The sequence below is a fragment of the Leptodactylus fuscus genome, chromosome 3 (assembly GCF_031893055.1).
Source record: "Leptodactylus fuscus isolate aLepFus1 chromosome 3, aLepFus1.hap2, whole genome shotgun sequence".
NCBI lineage: Eukaryota > Metazoa > Chordata > Amphibia > Anura > Leptodactylidae > Leptodactylus > Leptodactylus fuscus.
Window position 1 is genome coordinate 10,605,747 of NC_134267.1, and position 18,503 is coordinate 10,624,249.

General features: G+C 44.0%; 1 protein-coding gene across 1 annotated transcript in view; it reads left to right on the forward strand.

Annotated features, from left to right (window-relative positions):
* LRPPRC (leucine rich pentatricopeptide repeat containing) overlaps window positions 1-18,503 on the forward strand; it is a 112,470-nt gene that overhangs the window by 48,580 nt on the left and 45,387 nt on the right. The window contains exons 23-24 of the mRNA XM_075267016.1: window positions 4,083-4,290; window positions 17,615-17,739. Of these exons, the coding sequence (XP_075123117.1) occupies window positions 4,083-4,290; window positions 17,615-17,739 (333 nt within the window). The remainder of the gene's footprint in view (window positions 1-4,082; window positions 4,291-17,614; window positions 17,740-18,503) is intronic.

Here is an 18,503-nt window from a genome sequence, read left to right on the forward strand (position 1 = left end):
CAGGCGGCGCTTATAATAATAATAATAATACATTTTATTTCTATAGCGCCAACATATTCCGCAGCGCTTTACAATTTGTAGGGTTCAAATACAGACAGAAAGATGCGTTACAAAGAAAGGCATTTCACACACTGGGACTGAGAGCCCTGCTCGCAAGAGCTTACAATCTATGATGTAGAGGGGGTGACACAAGAGGTAGGAGGGGCGGCATTGCTTATACAGAGGTCAGACAATCCTGTAATAGAGGTGACTGTCATTACACAAACATAAGACTTTATGAGCCATCACCCGCGGCCGCGGCTGCCCATGACAACCAATCAAATGGCAGCTTTCATTTTACAGGAGCAGAGTACAAAATAAAGCTAAACAGTCATTTTTGACACTGGCGCCAACAACGTTAGAAACACGTCCATTTTTTTTTCTGGATGGTCCATTATAACGAACTGTAAAATATTAGGACATTTATTGCTTGCGTTGATCTGAGTTTCATCCATCTCTAGTCATGGCAGTGTGAATACGGCCTTAGAGCTGCCCGTTGTAGGCCACGGGGTTATGGTATCAGACAGGTCTATAGGGGTCTACAGAACCCTCCAGCGAGCGCAGAATATACGAGTAGGCCATGAACCCCATAGGAAGATATATACAAACATAAACATCATGAGTGGGGGGAGTGTGTGAACGGGCGCCAAGTTCTCCTCACAGGCTGAGTAATTAGGACAGCGCTCCATGCTCCATTACACAGGCCATGTATACAGCCGCTGTCCATACTAGATGATGTATACTACATTTACATATCTATGCTATTCCCATACATTTCCTGAACTGGAGGAATGCTGGAATCCTCTCTGATACTAATGATGGCTGACATTCTATAGACTACATGTATACGTGACCACTGCTGTCTGGATGGCTCCTGCACGGCCTAGAAGTTCACTGGGCCAATAGTTGTGGAAAAGTGCAGGCTACATACTCTACCGCCATACAGAAGGGCCGAAGCCTAGAGACCCCCACCCACCCTGAATATCATAGATTTCACAATCCTTCCTTTATATCCATAACTCCTAGGCAGTATGGCCGCTGCCTCGGGGTCATGTGTGACGCAGACCTTTCCTTCACCCCTCATATTGAATCACTCGCACGTTCATGTCACCTCCACCTCAAAACCATCTCCAGAATACGCCCTTTCCTTACCAGAGATACACTAAAGACACTTATTGTCTCTCTGATTCATTCTCGCCTTGACTACTGTAACTCCTTACTAATCCGTCTTCCCCTCACTAAACTCTCCCCTCTACAATCTATTCTGAATGCAGCGGCCAGGCTCATCTATCAGGCTAGACGCTACAGCGATGCCTCCGGTCTGTGCCAGTCACTACATTGGCTGCCTATTCATTATAGAATAAAATATAAAGTTATTACTCTCATCCACAAGGCTCTCCATAATGCCGCACCTCCCTACATTTCTTCCCTCATCTCTGTCTACCGCCCAACCCGTGCTCTCCGTTCACTCAATGACCTAACACTTACATCCTCTATTATCAGAACCTCCCATGCTCGTATACAAGACTTCTCCCGAGCTGCACCACTTCTCTGGAATGCTCTACCCCGGACAATAAGATTAACTCCCAACTTCTACAGTTTCAAACGCAAACTAAAGACGCATCTTTTCAGACAGGCCGATCACAATTCCTAATGCACAAAATTGTCTGAACACTGTATAAGCAATGCCGCCCCTGCTACCTCTTGTGTCACCCCCTCTACCTCATAGATTGTAAGCTCTTTTGAGCAGGGCCCTCAGTCCCATTGTGTGAAATGACGTTCTTTGTTATGTATGTCTGTATCTGAACCCTATAAATTGTACAGCGCTGCGGAATATGTTGGCGCTATATAAATAAAATGTATTATTATTATTATTAGTAGATCTGCAGGGCCCGCGCAGATCACCCTGGACCCCGCAGGTCACTGATACAGAGGTATTGCAGGAGAGCGCTCACTCACGTACAAACTAGCACAGTGTAGGAATGGCAGCACTGTCCCATTGAAGTCTATGGAGCAAGATAATAGGCCCATTGTATTTTATTAGGCCTGGCGGTGGAACAAAGTGGCAGCTGCCAATGATCACATAATGATATTGTACAGTCATTCTATCGTTCTTGGTAGCTGCTGAGATTTCGGCCGCTTTCGCTACGTAAATGTGCAACCATTGGGTACTTTGAAGAAGAGAACCAAAGACTCGAGAGTGTATCTAAGGGGGCATTCACACGGAGTAACGCGGGGCGTGTATCACAGCCGTACACGCCGGCGTTACGGCAGACTGCCGAACACTTCCCATTCACTTCAATGGGAGCGCTCATAAACGCCGCTGTTACGAGCACTCCCATTGAAGTGAATGGGAAGTGTTCGGCAGTCTGCCGTAACGCCGGCGTGTACGGCTGTGATACACGCCCGGCGTTACTCCGTGTGAATGCCCCCTTAGGCTGTGTTCACATCTGTGTTAGTTGTCGTAGTGTCCAGCAAAATTGCCGCATGAATAAAGTCCTGCGCACATGATATGTGGGATCCATCGGGCTCCATTTGTTACGTGGTTAGATTGTAGATGAGGTTTTTTTTTTGTTTTTTTTCTGATGTAGATTGTGATCCCCATATAGGGCTCACAATGTACCGTATATACTCGAGTATAAACCGAATTTTTCAGCACAGTTTTTGTGCTGAAAAAGCCCCCCTCGGCTTATACTCGAGTATATACGGTACATGTTTTGTTTTGTTTTTTTACCTATCAGTATGTCTTTGGTATATGGGATAAAACCCATGCCAACACAGGGAGAACATACCAACTCCTTGCAGATGTTGTTCCTTGGCAGGATTCGAACCCAGGACTCCAGCGCTGCAAGGCTGCAGTGCTAACCACTGAGCCACCGTATTGCCTCATAGTAGATGAGGTTGGATGTAGATCCAGGTCCATCATGTCCAACCTATAATCCTATCGTGTTGATCCAGAGGAAGGCGAAAATACCCCATGAGGCTGACGTTCAATTGCCCCGTGTCGGGGTTAAAAAAACCCTTCCCCACTTCAAATCCGGTGATTGGTATAAAACCCTGGATCGTCGTATCCTTACCAAAATCTAAAACCCGTAATAGTCACTCCAAGAAAGGCGTCCAGGCCCTTTTTGTGTCCGTCAGTCTGTTGTTCTGGTGTCAGCGAACAACACGATGATGCTAGTGTGAACCTCACCCAAGCAGCCCCACACTAATCCCTTTTCACCGGTGTTGAGATGATAACTAAAAGGGACGACGGCCATATGCTCACAATATGCCCCTCTTAACCTCGACGTTCGATCAAGTCAGCGCCGGTCCATGTTAACCAGAAGAAATGAGCATCCAAAATATGACCTAGAGAAGAAGAAACGTGCCCGTTCTGGGCTCCGACACCCCCCCACCCCCCCTCGCATCTCTAATGTAAATTGGTCAAAACATTTGCTTGTGCGATAATTAAGAAACAAGGCGACGTAAATCCCCTTTACTTATCCCACACAGCAAAATGTTTATTTCTGCCTTCCTAATGAGGCTTAATGAGCCTAATGTTTTAACATGCAGTCTGTTGGAAAGCTTTCATTGGCTCTGCTTGTCTAATTAGTATCGACACAGCAAACAGACCCTATCGGTATCAGGCCATTAGTCTGGCTGTATATACACTGTAAATACATCTTTATTATCTGGCCTCCTGACAAGCCATCTGCTGCAGAAACAATGCCGCGATTTAGCAGATGTTGGCATTGAACGATAAAAGCATCCATTTAGTCAGATCGTGCCGCTATAGGGCAGACAGGACAGGGTTACACGGTGAAAGTGGGCACACGGCTCCTATCTGTAATTTGTAGTCACAGTTGCGGGGAAATGATAAAACCATGCTATTGTGGATTTATAATTGTAGTCTCGTTTAGAAATGCAAGTAGTAATTAACTTGAAATCGGCATTATACACCAGAATTTACATTCCCGCTGGGTTGGAAATGCTGTTTTAATAACAGTTTGTTTTCACTCCGTGAAATTACCTAAGGGTCCTTTTGTGTCGCTCTATTGTAGACGCTATTACCATTCTAAAGGAGATGCAAGAAAAAGATGTTCCCGTCAGCGAGTCCACCGGCGATTACTTCTTCCACGTCCTCAACAACATGGCCTTAAAAGGGGACGTCCAGGCCTTGAACCAATTCCACGAGTACGGCGTCATGATGGGCTTGATCAACCCCAGTGGAAGGATGTGTGCCCCGCTGGTGATGGTGCATCTGAAGAAGTAAGTAGGGGGTCTGGAAGGTGTGACGGTCATGTTATGTATAGTCATTTAATGCTACGGTTGTAATAGATAGATAAGATATGGCGGGTAGGCAAGTAGAAGTGAATGGTAGGTTGGTTGGTCCGTAGAGAAAAGGCATTGAGTGGGTCCGGGGATAGAAGTAGGTAGGTGGCTGAGTCCATGGGTGGAAGTCTGTAGGTAGGTGGCTGAGTCCATGGGTGGAAGTCTGTAGGTAGGTGGGTGAGTCCATGGGTGGAAGTCTGTAGGTAGGTGGGTGAGTCCATGGGTGGAAGTCTGTAGGTAGGTGGGTGAGTCCATGGGTGGAAGTCTGTAGGTAGGTGGGTGTGTCCATGGATGGAAGTCTGTAGGTAGGTGGGTGAGTCCATGGGTGGAAGTCTGTAGGTAGGTGGGTGAGTCCATGGGTGGAAGTCTGTACGTAGGTTGGTGTGTCCTTGACTCGAATTATGTAGGTTAGTGGAACTGGGAACTTTGTGGGAAAGTTGGTGGATGGGTTCATCTCTGGTTAGAATTAGGTAGGTGGGTGAGTCCGTGGGTGGAAGTCTGTAGGTAGATGGGTGCATCCTTGACTAGAAGGACGTAGGTCAGTGGAACTGGGAATTTTGTGTTAAAGTTGGTGGGTGGGTTCATCCCTGGATAGAATTAGGTAGGTGGGTGAGTCCATGGGTGGAAGTCTGTAGGTAGGTGGGTGAGTCCATGGGTGGAAGTCTGTAGGTAGGTGGGTGAGTCCATGGGTGGAAGTCTGTAGGTAGGTGGGTGAGTCCATGGGTGGAAGTCTGTAGGTAGGTGGGTGTGTCCATGGATGGAAGTCTGTAGGTAGGTGGGTGAGTCCATGGGTGGAAGTCTGTAGGTAGGTGGGTGAGTCCATGGGTGGAAGTCTGTAGGTAGATGGGTGAGTCCATGGGTGGAAGTCTGTAGGTAGGTGGGTGAGTCCATGGGTGGAAGTCTGTAGGTAGGTGGGTGAGTCCATGGGTGGAAGTCTGTAGGTAGGTGGGTGAGTCCATGGGTGGAAGTCTGTAGGTAGGTGGGTGAGTCCATGGGTGGAAGTCTGTAGGTAGGTGGGTGAGTCCATGGGTGGAAGTCTGTAGGTAGGTGGGTGAGTCCATGGGTGGAAGTCTGTAGGTAGGTGGGTGTGTCCATGGATGGAAGTCTGTAGGTAGGTGGGTGAGTCCATGGGTGGAAGTCTGTAGGTAGGTGGGTGAGTCCATGGGTGGAAGTCTGTAGGTAGGTTGGTGCGTCCTTGACTCAAATTACGTAGGTTAGTGGAACTGGGAATTTTGTGGGAAAGTTGGTGGGTGGGTTCATCCCTGGTTAGAATTAGGTAGGTGGGTGTGTTCATGGGTGGAAGTCTGTAGGTAGATGGGTGCGTCCTTGACTAGAAGGACGTAGGTTAGTGGAACTGGGAATTTTGTGGGAAAGTTGGTGGATGGGTTCATCCCTGGTTAGAATTAGGTAGGTGGGTGTGTTCATGGGTGGAAGTCTGTAGGTAGATGGGTGGGCGCGTCCTTGACTAGAATTACGTAAGTTAGTGGAACTGGGAATTTTGTGGGAAAGTTGGTGTATGGGTTCATCCCTGGATAGAATTAGGTAAGTAGATGGGTCTGTAAGTAAGTGGGTTTGTCTCTGAGAAGAATGAGGAAGGTGGGTGCATGTCTGGATAGAATTGGTTGTCAGAGTCCACCATTGATTGCTTCTTCCACATCCTCAACAACATGTCCACGTATGTCTTCCACGAGTACAAGCACGATCATGGGATTGATCAGTCCCAATGGTAGGATGTGTACCCCACTAGTGATGATGAATCTGAAAATGTAAGTAGTGAGTAGTGAAGAGGTTCTCATCATGTGTTGAAATTCTCTATTGAAGGACAAATATGTAGAGGCGTGGTGCCACTATATAGACATTTATACCCTATGCCCAGTGTTTGAATTCTGAGACCAACATAAGCTACGAAAACGGGGATAACCCCTTTACTTTACAGTAAATAGATTGTATGGGTCGCTTCAGTCAGAAGCATTTATTGCCTATCCACCAAATAGGTGTAAAATTTTAGGTTGGTAGGGTCAGACCACTTCAGACATATTCATCAGAGCCATAGATTTAAGGGCATTGTCCCGTCAAAGTATCTTTAATAGGTCAACAGGGCTCATGTTCGACTGCCTTATCAAGAGGACATTTTATCACCTCCACCATCTTCAACTCTTTGAGTCCTTCAGTAGTAGCCGGTCTACTGATATTGATGCAATTGGAGTTTTCTCCAGTCCCCACCATTCCTGATCAGTCAGTGCTCTCTCTATCTACTTCTGAGTGGCTTTGACAATGGCCAGATTTTGATGACTAGACAATTGGGTCAAGACATCTCGAAGAAGTTAGTACTTGCCAAAAGTGGTCCAAGAAAGGGCAACCCATGAACCAATGACAGGGTTGATGTTCATAGGAAGTGAAGACTAAATGGACCGATCTCGCAGAACGGCTCATCGAATATACGTGTATGAAAAGGTTACTGCCGACAGTGATAGTACACACAATGCTTCACAGCTTGGTTTGTAACCACCGACTGGTCAGAAGGCCCATGCTGACCTTTGTCCATTACTACCGACACCTACAGTGGACATGTAAGCTTCAAAACTGGGCAATGGACCAATGGAAGAAGGTGGCCTGGTTTGACAATGACATTTTCTTTTACATCATGTGAATACACCATCATTACATAATATTAGGAAGAGAAGGTGCCATGATACACTATGGGAAGAAGGTAGTGTGATGATCTGGGAAATAATCTCCTGGCCTTCAAGTGGTCCATGTGGCATGTAATCTAATGATTAGACAGACCAAGTGCTCCCTAAGTGGGAATAATATTCCCCAAAATCCATGGCCTACTTTTTATCTGTCCATACTACACGGCAAAAAATTGTTCATGGTTTGAGGAACACGTCAAAGTACATACAAGTACAAGGTGTAGTCCTGGGGTTCATATTCCCAATGTCTCAATGTGTGGGATATTCTGGAAAAACAAGTCTGATCCTTAAAAGTACAACTCGCGTGACTTAAAGGATCTTTTTTTAGTCCATATCCTAAGGTTTTGGGCAGCCTGTTGAGACCTTCATACACAAATGAGATTCAGCCACAAAACTTGGTCTGTGTAGGTGTTGGGAAGACAGACTCGTATCATTATAGTTGTCTATGCTGCTAGGAGTCCTGGCCTCCTAGTCACTTTGGGATGGTATTTTGTGGCGAGCCAAGGACTCCTAGCATCATAGACCACTGATACTAGGAGTTAGGGCTGGTCGATTGTGACCTAAATCAAAATCTTCATTAATCAAGGATTTTACTTTGATTACAATTAATGACGATTATTTAGATCACACCCTTTTAACCACACCCCTTTTACAGTATGACTGTGTTAGGTGAACCTTGCGCATTTCGTTCAGTTTGAACAAAGCTGAACCAAAACGGCTATTATACTCGGGGGTCAAAGAGATTCCAGATTATAATTTTCTGAGGCCCAGGGAAGATGAACAACAAATAAAAATTAATTCTGTTACTCACCTGTCCTGGTCTTTGGCACGACACCCTGCTCTTTTGAATGGTCACATGCATCACAATGCCACGTCCAGTCACAGTCCCAGGTCCCAGATGTCAGTCAGAAGTGCCAAAGGCAATAGGGAGTCGTGATGGAGCCCAGGGAAGGTGAGTAACACTGTGTTTTATGTTTTACTCACCTCTTCTGGGGTTCGATTTGGACTTGTCTGTTCTGAACGAAACTGCAGGTAGAACCTAGCAAATATAATAACTGAACTGGAATAACCAACCTGAACGTTTATCCTGGCTGAGGTTCGGTTTTGGTTATTTTTTTGATTAATAACCCAACTTAAAGGGAACCTATCATTAAAATGCTATTTTTTCTCAGTAACACGTAGGAATAGCCTTAAGAAAGGCTATTCTTCTCCTACTTTTAGGTGTCTTCTCCACGCCGCCGTTCAGTAGAAATCCCAGTTTTCTTCAGTATGCAAATGAGTTCTCTTGCAGCACTGGGGGTGGTCCCCAATGCTGTGAGAGAAATCTCCAGCGACGCCTCTATCTTCGTCTGGAACAGCCTCTCTACGCGTCTTCTTCCGGCACTGGGTTCAAACTTTATCTCATGCGCAGTTGGCTCTGCCATTGGACCTCGGGCAGAGCCGACTGCACATGCCCACGGACGTTTTTTTGTGGCTGCTTACACAGTAAGCTGGGGTATGTGGCCACAGGAAAATGGCTGTGGGCATGCGCAGTCGGCTCTGCCTGAGGCCCGATGACAGAGCCAACTGCGCATGCGTAGAAGTTTGAAGCCAGCGCCAGAAGAAGACGCGGGTAGAGGCCATTCCAGAAGAAGATAGAGACGTCGCTGGAGAGTTCTCTCGCAGCATTGGGGACGCCCCCAGTGCTGTTTGAGTGGTGGGGACCACCCCCAGTGCTACGAGAGAACCATTTGCATACCGAAGAAAACCAGGATTTCTACTGAACGGTGGTGTGTAGAAGAATAGCCTTTCTTAAGGAAAAAATAGCATTTTAATGATAGAATCCTTTTAACCCCACATAGTGTTGAGGTCGGTGAATCTGGCACAAACACGGACTAAGTTTAATGGGCTTATATTGATCGTGTGAAACAAGCCTAAATGTTTTGGTTGGTGTAGATCGATAGATATCTCTATTTATATATTATACTGTGTATATACACACATATACTGTATATACTTGAGTATAAGCCGAGTTTTTCAGCACAGTTTTTGTGCTGAAAAAGTGCGCCTCGGCTTATACTTGCGTCAATATGGTAATTTAAAATGTCACATGACTGGTCCGCAGTGAAAGACATCTGTGGGAGGCCGCTGGAGCAGCGTTAGGTGAGTGGTGAGGCAGCGCTGCCTCCAGGACCGCCCCAAGATGTTTCCAGAGCATCTTCTCTGCCTTGGAAGCTTCTTAAGGCGGCCCTGGAGACAGCGCTGTGTCACGGACCACCTATCGGCAGCAGCGCTGTTCCAGCGGCCTCCCACAGATGTCTGTTACTGCGGACCAGTGAAATTACCACTCAAGTCAATACGATAATTGACTCAACCGTATTGACTGGCTGCAGCGGGCCTCTGCTTCAGTCCCGGCCCCCTTCCCCGGCTACAACACACGCCGGGTGACATGGCCACGTTTGCTCAGGCCCGCACCCGGCGTATGTCGATGGCGTCTTACTGCGTCTCAGCACAGGTGGTGTCATCACGCCCCCTACGCTGAGACGCAGGAGCAGCTGCGAGAGAAGATGAGCAGTGGTGGCAGCGGGAGCAGCAGCGCGAGGTCGGTAAGTAAGAGAACTTAATGTTTGTTTGTCCCCGGGCCTGCTCACTGCCGACCCCGCGTCACCTTATTCTATAGGCCGCGGAGGCCGGCAGTGAGTAGGCCCGAGCCCCGGCCGCGGAGGCCGGCAGTGAGTAGGCCCGAGCCCCGGCCGCGGAGGCCAGCAGTGAGAAGGCCCGAGCCCCGGCCGCGATCCCACTGCCGCTATTATTATACTCATGGGTCTTTTCAGACCCCCGAGTATAGTAATCGGAGCCCCAGGGGAGGTGAGGGAACATAATAAACAGTTTTACTCACCTCTCCGGGATCCAATATTACTCCTAGCCGGCTTCAGGCCTATATGGTAATATCCCAGATGTCACGTGGTCTGGGATATTACCATATAGGCCCAAAGCCTGTAGTAGTAGTAATGGCCTGTACGGCAACAGGCTGCTAGTGCTACCATAAGGCTTTGGGCCTGTATGATAATGCCCCAGACGTCGACATCTGGGATATTACCATATAGGCCTGAAGCCTGCTAGGATTAACATGAGCACAAACAGAATGTCATGCATTTTCCCCCCTCGGCTTATACTCGAGTCAATAAGTTTTTCCCCGTTTTTTGTGGTAAAATTAGGGGCCTCGGCTTATACTCGAGTATATACGGTCTATAATTTTGTGTGTGTGTGTATTGTAGTATGAAGCTACACCTATATCATCGCTTCTGCGTCACCCGCACCGTCATTTTACGTAGCAGGTAAATCATTCCTTCCACGCGATCAAAGGCGACTCTCAGTACAATTAAGACTCTAGAAGTGGAGACGAGAGGACAAAAGGCGCAAGTACTCGCTCACCCTAACAGGGATAAGACAGCGATAAGATGGCTCCTCGTCAAGGATCGCTGAGTCGTAATTAAGTTACATTCATGGCTATTGGTTTTTGAAGGATGATTGGTAAATGACTGGCTTGATGTGCTTTGTACGGATGGTGTTCGATAGGGTGGATTTTTTTTATTTTATTTTTTTTTTTATATTTTTTTTTTCCCTCTCTCTCTCCTCTGTCAGAAAATCCCGTTGAGTCTGATAATGTAAATGTGGCATTTTTTATGCCGAACAAAAGAGCAAGGAAATGAGCTATCTTGTCTAATCATTCAGTTGTTTAACACAGACTTCCAGTGTAGACTTAATTGGCTGGAAAGCACTTGACATGTGAAGTTAGAGCGGCTCGAAACGCGTGTTTGAGTAAATTTTAAAATAAGTGACAGCTAAATTGTACCTAGGGAAATTACAAAGCCTTCAACACAGTTAATTTTTTTTTTTTTTTTTTTTTTTTGGCGACGGATTAGTTGTGGTGAGGATTTCATCACTAGTCTCCTTGAAGATTCCTTATGGAGTCTGTGGCCAATTTGGCTTAACCCTTTGCTGCCCCGAGCCCCTTCTCCCATCAGGGTATTTTTTTTTTTTATGATCATGATCTTGTTTTAGCAATGTTGCGACATCTGCTGCAGCTTTAAGCTGGAGGGATTTGGGTTTGTTTTTTTTCCCCTAAGATTTTTTTTTTTTTTTTTTTTTGCGAAATTTTAATTCTACAGTCCTTACGTCTAATTCCCTTTTCTCTCCTCCTCTAGTGATTTTTCAGGTTTGAGAGCTTTTCAATCAGCAAAGCCCTTAGGTAAATTGCCACTTAGCTTAAGCTTTGTGCGTAATACCGCAGCACTTCACCGTAATATCAATCAATATTATGCATTTACCACTTTTCATCCCCCCCCCCCCCCCCCCTCCATTAAAGTTATAGAGTGCATGTTTAGGTAGGCGCTCACGTAGTGATTATAGGGTGAAGCCAGTATGGATATAACATAGGAACCCAGACACACGCAATTGTATGCACGGGGTATGACTTGCGTGTCGGGAACGACCCATCTATCTGGATTGGAGGAATTGACGTGGAATTTGGTGCGTATTCTACACCGAAATTTGCTGAATGGGAATGCACATCTGATATATCTGAATGGGGATTCCACTACCCTGGTCACTTGCTGCACAAAAAATTTTTTTGCAGATATTTAGGATATTCCCTAGTCCCACAGATTTCGCCTGGATGTGTTCACATGACAGTCCAACATGGATTAGTCTTGTTGGGTGACTTTGCCGCAGCTCCAGATCGTCAATGGATCTTATGGTAAAATATGTCAGACTTGCGTCTCTTAGCTTAATATGGGATGTCAGAATGCCCAGTGTTTTGGGAGACCCATTGGTAGGGTTATCCAACATCTATTCCTCGCTCCTCATTGCCCTTGTTTGTGACTGGAGCCCAGCCCTGTAGATAAGGTAGGGTTACCTCATTCCAAAGGCGTTTTCCCCTTGTGGATTGCTACCTCCTCATCCACGTTGGGGCAATGACCGCCCCTTGTTGAGCTCATTTGCATATTGAGAAAAACTGCAATAACTTTGCAACGAAATCCCCGATTCACAAGGGGAATACGCTGTTTGATTCACATGATCCTAACCCACCTATTGGTTGGGCTGGGTTCTGGTGATTCACTCCCTTTAACTAGGCTGCCTTTGTAGGCCTCCTTTCCAGGCATGCAGATTATTTCCTGCAAAAAAAGAGAGCCCCCCATTTTGGGTTTTCTAGTGGAGCTTGTATAGTCTGTAATACTCAGCACACCTGAAATGGTTGGCTTGCAAAACCAAGAGGACCTTTCCTCACCTTCACCAATTTCACCTTTCTTTGTATCCTTCAATAGCTGCTCCCACACGGATTCCAGCACAGTTGGAATTATTCTCCAGCCCCCGCTGTTCCTGAGTAATTGCGGCTCTTAGCTTCGGCATATTTTTGTGCTATCTCCTCTACTGCCAGCTGGGTGGTCCCTGATAGCCTGCTCTAACCCAGGACCACCCAACTGACAATAGTTTGTGTTAATGAGGCCCTAACAGCAGAGATTGCTCAGGAACCGTGGGGGCTAGAAACAAAATTCCAACTGTGCTGGAATCAGTGGAGCGGCGCTTAGTGAAGGATGCAAAGAACTTGAGTTAGTGTAGGTTGGTGTAGCAGCTCTCCTGACCCTTGTGTATGGTCTCTTATCAAGCCAACCAGTTCCTTGCATTGCACTAAAAAACAGACAATAACCTCGAAACAGCTGACTGCACATGGGGGTCTCTTCCCCTTGGAAGACATTATTCAAATTTTGCTTTAATCCTGGATAGTGTCGCTAGGCTTCTTGAAAATCAGTCATTGATCTATAGGGATCTACCTTCCAAAAGTTTGCACTAGAGCAAGTTTTCCGTTTTAGTTCAAGGAGAATTTGTTTGTATTTCTTTCCCATTGAAATAAACATGAATATGTTTGTAACGTCAGGCTAGGTGGCCACTTGGCCATATTGTATGAATGTGTATGTGACATACCCTAAACTCAACAGAGAAGCAACATCATCAAACTCTGTGGCTGAGAGGTTGTCCTTTTTGTCAATATGCAAATGAGCTCTATGGGCTAAAGAGGGTGTTGCTATCGCCCCAAAAAGGTAAGCACAAATACCCCAGTTGCTCCTAGGGACATGATATCTAAACCACTGATCCAACGATTCACACCGAAATGCACCATTTAGTTCACGTGATCCTAAACCATTGGTACGGCTCTCCAGCTGTTGCAAAACTACAACTCCCAGCATGCATACTTGCTCTGCTGTTCTTGGAACTCCCATGGAAGTGAATGGAGTATGATGGGAGTTGTAGTTTCACAGCAGCTGGAGAGCCGAAGGTTCCCTACCGTGGCCCTAAACCATCTCCCTGCAGGGCTTGGTCCTGGTGACACTCCCTTTAAATCTAACAACACTTCTTTCCCCATCCTCTTACATTGTGATGTCATATTGTACAGAAACCCAGCATGTGTCCGAGTCCTGTTCTGTATGTGCACGCAGCCTTTGACAGGCCCAGCTCTGCTACATCTATACATAAAATGGTAATTCATCGCCTTTTTGTTTTCATTTTCTTACGGTTGTATTTCCCCCCCCTCTCTGATCTGGTTTAGCGCCGAGTTTGTGCGAATTATTCTGGACTACAATAAAAATGTAAAACGTCTCCCGCTTGAGCTTTGAAACCTATTTTTTATTATTACGTCTAAGAGCTTTTTTTTTTTTCTCTCCCTTTTTCCCCAGTGTCTTTCTTTTAATTTCCTTTCCATCACTGTTATGTATGCAGAGAATATCTTTTCACATCGCGCATTCTGAGACTGAAGTCAATTAGCTTGTCCATTTGACTGGCACCATAATCGTTCATTAATTAATCGTTTTGACCTAAAACAGTTCTATTCATGCTGTGGGAATTGGGTATAGTCAGTACTTACTATAGGATAATTGTTTTGCCATCATTTTGAAAAGCTGAATTTTCTTGCTGAATGAAATGGCAATCATAGACTGCCTTTCTCCATATTTATAGATCTATCTATCTCACATTCTGCGCTGTCGATCTCCCCTCTCAATAGACAATCCTGCTCGCCATTGTTCCGAGCAGTCGCAAAGTTTAGGGTTTGAAATGGGGTGGCAACGGCAGCCTGTGCTTTAAAGATATATATATATTATATTTATGCTTTATAATAATAAATATATATATTATAAATTTATTTTTAGATTGTTGAGATATATATATATATATATATATATATATATATATATATATATATATATATATAATTTTTTTTTTCTGTGTCTAAATATTTTGAAAAAATATAATATTTCATATATATTTATATATAGTATATAATATAAAATAAAAAAATATATATTTATAATTTCTATTTAAAATATATTTATATACTTTTATATATAAATATATTTTTAAATATAACATGTTATATATTTATATATATTTTTTTAAATTGTATATATTTATATATTTTTAAATTATATATTTTTATATATTTTTTTAAAATATTTAGATATATTTTTATATATTATATATTTTTTGTTATATATATTTAGATATTTTTTATATATATTGTATTTAAAAAATATATATATTTTTTTATTTAATATTTATATATTTTTTTATATATATATATATTTTTTTAAATATTTATATATTTTAAATATCTTTTTTTTAATATATATTTTATATTTATTATATATTTTTGTTACATATTTAGATATTTTTAATTATTACTATTATTATTATTATTAATTTTATTTTTATTTTTTTATATTTATTGTAGGTATGTATATATTCCATGCATACAAACTTCTTTGGGAAAACCTCCCGTGCCCAGATACCCAGACCACATTTTCTATTTCACTGTCTATAAATTTTAAAAAATTATATCTATTTTTTATTTTATATAAAAATTTTCTATTTTAATTTACACATATTTTAATGTGTTTACATTTTTGTTTTAATGTATAGATAGTAAAAAAAAAGGTAAAAAAAATTCTATCCACGCAAAACTGCTTCCTTGTGTGATTCTCCCGATGGTTGTACGTCACCTGCCGCAACGTCTCCCGCGACTGTGACATGACCATAATCTCCAGCAATATCCTCAGAGTGCCTCTATCTATGGCGCAGCGTCATTTTGCAGCCTGTGAAATTAACCTGCAATTTAGTCTTCACCCCAAATGACAAAAAAACAGTAAACGTCTCAGTGGGGCGCTGGGCTGTGCACTGGTAAGCAGGGATTGCTAAAAAGGGAAATTGCACGGGCGCCCGTCAGGTAGGGCTCATTTTCACCCTTTTGTCGGGATTACTGCAATCAAATGAATGTTTGCTTTGCCATGTATATTTTACTTTTTAGCACAACCTCGTATCTGGGGTGTAAAGTAGTAATTCAGTTGCATGGCAACGGGCACAAAAAAAAGCGCCTTGATGGTAGGGTGTAAAATATGTCTATTTTAAAGGCAAGTAAAGGATGACAAATGTAGACTTGGGATATTATACCGGTGTCGTAACTAGTAAAGTCTCGTGCACGCGACCGCCATTGCGAATAAAATTACGGATCTGTGTATTTCTATTGTCTCATACACATCTGTGCTTTTTACGTATGTGTGTCCAAGCCATAGAAAAGAGACACAACACAACACATACTGAAATTTCCCCACTACGGGACTATTAAAGGATTATCTTATCTTCTATCTGGTCCTATACTTGGATTTGCAGTATGTTACACATCTGTGCCATTTTTTACTGCCCCGTACATTGCACACCATATGTCGTGTGCATGTAGCCTGAGTGTCCTGTATTGTCACGCTTATATGGCTGCTTTTTTGATCAAAACAATCCAATGTGGGAGCAACACATTGGCTCAGTGGTTAGCACTGCAGCCTTGCAGACCTGAAGTCCTGGGTTCAAATCCCGCCAGGAACAACATCTGCAAGGAGTTTGTATGTTCTCCCCGTGTTTGTGTGGAATTCCTCCTGTTCTGCAATGAAATATTGATAGGGAAAAAAAAAAAAAGTACATTGTGATCCCTACATGGGGCTCACAATCTACATAAAAAAAAAAAAACACAATGCAATGTGTACTGGGGTTTCACACCTACCCAATGGCACCATCTTTGTGCAGCACGGCTACTTGCTTCTTGCAATTTCATTTTGGCGGCACAATTTTTGCAGAGTTGCTATTTAGCATTGTTGTAGAATTTGGCTGTGATCCCCTAGGGATCTCATCTTATTGTCTGTGAATTTTCAATTCCTAAGTACCCTACTGCTGGAAAAGGGAGAAATCCAACTGGAAAGACAATAAACTCAAGATTGTGTTGTGTAACGTTTTCTGAATGACTTCCCAGCAGTCAGTTTTATTTTCTAAGCCTTACAATTTAGTTAGCTTTCATCCTATGGGAATGGTGCCATAAGAGTATCACTTCCAATCAGAATTACCGTACTATATGATGCATGCATACATTATATGAATAGTAGAGATCAGGTCAGCAAAAGAAGTAGAAACCCCCTTAATCTGGCTAGAGCTCCAGGCCCTGCACTACACAAAAATCCTTTCATATACTAGATAACCTGGAGCCATTTTATGCCATCTATAAAACTTTGGGGCCCTGCTCTACCTGTATATCCATAAATACAGTATCCTCCATTGCATATCATTGTAGACCAATTATCTCTTAAAAGCTTTAGGTTTAGGATATGGTACAATATGGCGGCACCACTGCAACTACTTGGGGAAAAATAGAGGAGACCTTGCGTCTGCTTCTAAGGGCCCCTTCACACGGCGTAAGCGCGCCGCTCATGTAGACACGTATACACGTGTCCGAGCGCGCCGCTTCAAAACAGAGCCCATATCGGCATATACGCACGCTTCCCATTGAAATCAATGGGCTCTGTTTTGAAGCGCCACGCTCGTATACATGCCTAAATGAGCGGCGCGCTTACGCCATGTGACGGGGCCCTAAGGGGTAGAAAACACTCTTCCGCTCCTAAAACTTGGGAAATAGAATGGGAGACTGTGCCTAAGGGAGCACTGATTATAGCAGAGTACATGCACCCTGTCTGACAAGTGTTTGTGATACTTCACGTTCAGGAGTCACCAGATCTGAACAGCCCAATGACATCCATCATCTGATCAGCGCTGTCATCCTGACCATTTTGGTGTTTTCTATTTCCAAATCCGTTCAGCCGTTCCAAAGATATAAGCCCTTTCAGTGTAGATGCAAATTAGGGCATACTAGTCAAGTGGGCGGTACCACTGCTTGGCATACAGCACAGACCCCGCCTCTTCAGAAACTAAGTTACTGCCTACTTGGCTAGAATACCATAATTTACATCAACGCTTCAAGGACTTATATCTTTGGAACGGCTGAACGGATTTGGATAAACAAAACACCAAAATTCTCAGGGTGATAGCGCCGATCACCTGATGGATGTCATTGGGCTTCTCCAACTTGGTGACAGGTCCTCTTTATAAGAAGTATAAGCTTTGGGACTGAACGGCACTAATTGCTTCCAATAGAAGAACCAACAAATTGCTTAATTTTTGTTCCTTTGTTACAGTTTTAATTCTTGTTTGTTATGTTGCAGGAATGATCTGGTGACCTCTCTGAACGTCATGACCGAATGCATTGAAAAGTACAAGTGTGCGCCTCTGCTGCATGACCTGCTGAGCATGCTGGTGGAGAAAGGAGAAACAGACTTGCTTAAGAAAGGTAAGTGTGAAACCCAAGTCTTAGCCGATTGTTTCATTTGTCATCTTTTATGTTTATCAACAGTTTCGGCGAATGCTTATTCTGTATTTGGCTATGCCCGACTATCTCACTCTAGGGTCCAGTTTTCCAGGGAAAACTGGACCCTTTTTGTTCCTCTGCTCTCAGTCTGTCACCTACCCTTTGGATAAATGATAGCTTGTAAACCTGGTCCAACCCCTTTAAGACGGGAAATGCACTTAAAACAGTTGCCTTACTTTACTGTAAAGATGCATGTGCCAATAAAGTAGACCTGATGCTCTTGTGAGTCCCACCATCTTAAGGTGCTGTAGCTGGTTTTGGAATGCCCCTTTGGCTGAAAGCTATTCCTCCTAACTCCCTGATACACTTGCACACTCCACTGTGCAGCTCATCTGTACATTCAGCTGTGCCTGGTGTTGCATCTTCAGTTGAATCAGGGTACCTAGATAAACACAGAACGGGCCACAGATTTCAATGGAACCTCCTCTTTCTGCTGATCGGTAGGTGCTCTGATGGTCAGAAACCTACCTACAGATATAGACCGTCAATGCGTTTTCTCAGAACTGCCGTGGATCGACTGTTTCGAGAGACTGCAGCGTCCAAACGAGCTCTGTGGCCCCTTTAAAGAAAAGGAGTCACAGTGCCATACACTTGTGCTTCACTAGAATGGGACTGAACTGTGACGTCGCATGGCCTGTGAAATGGAAGCGACAATCAGAGAGCACCACTACTGCATCCTACATCTG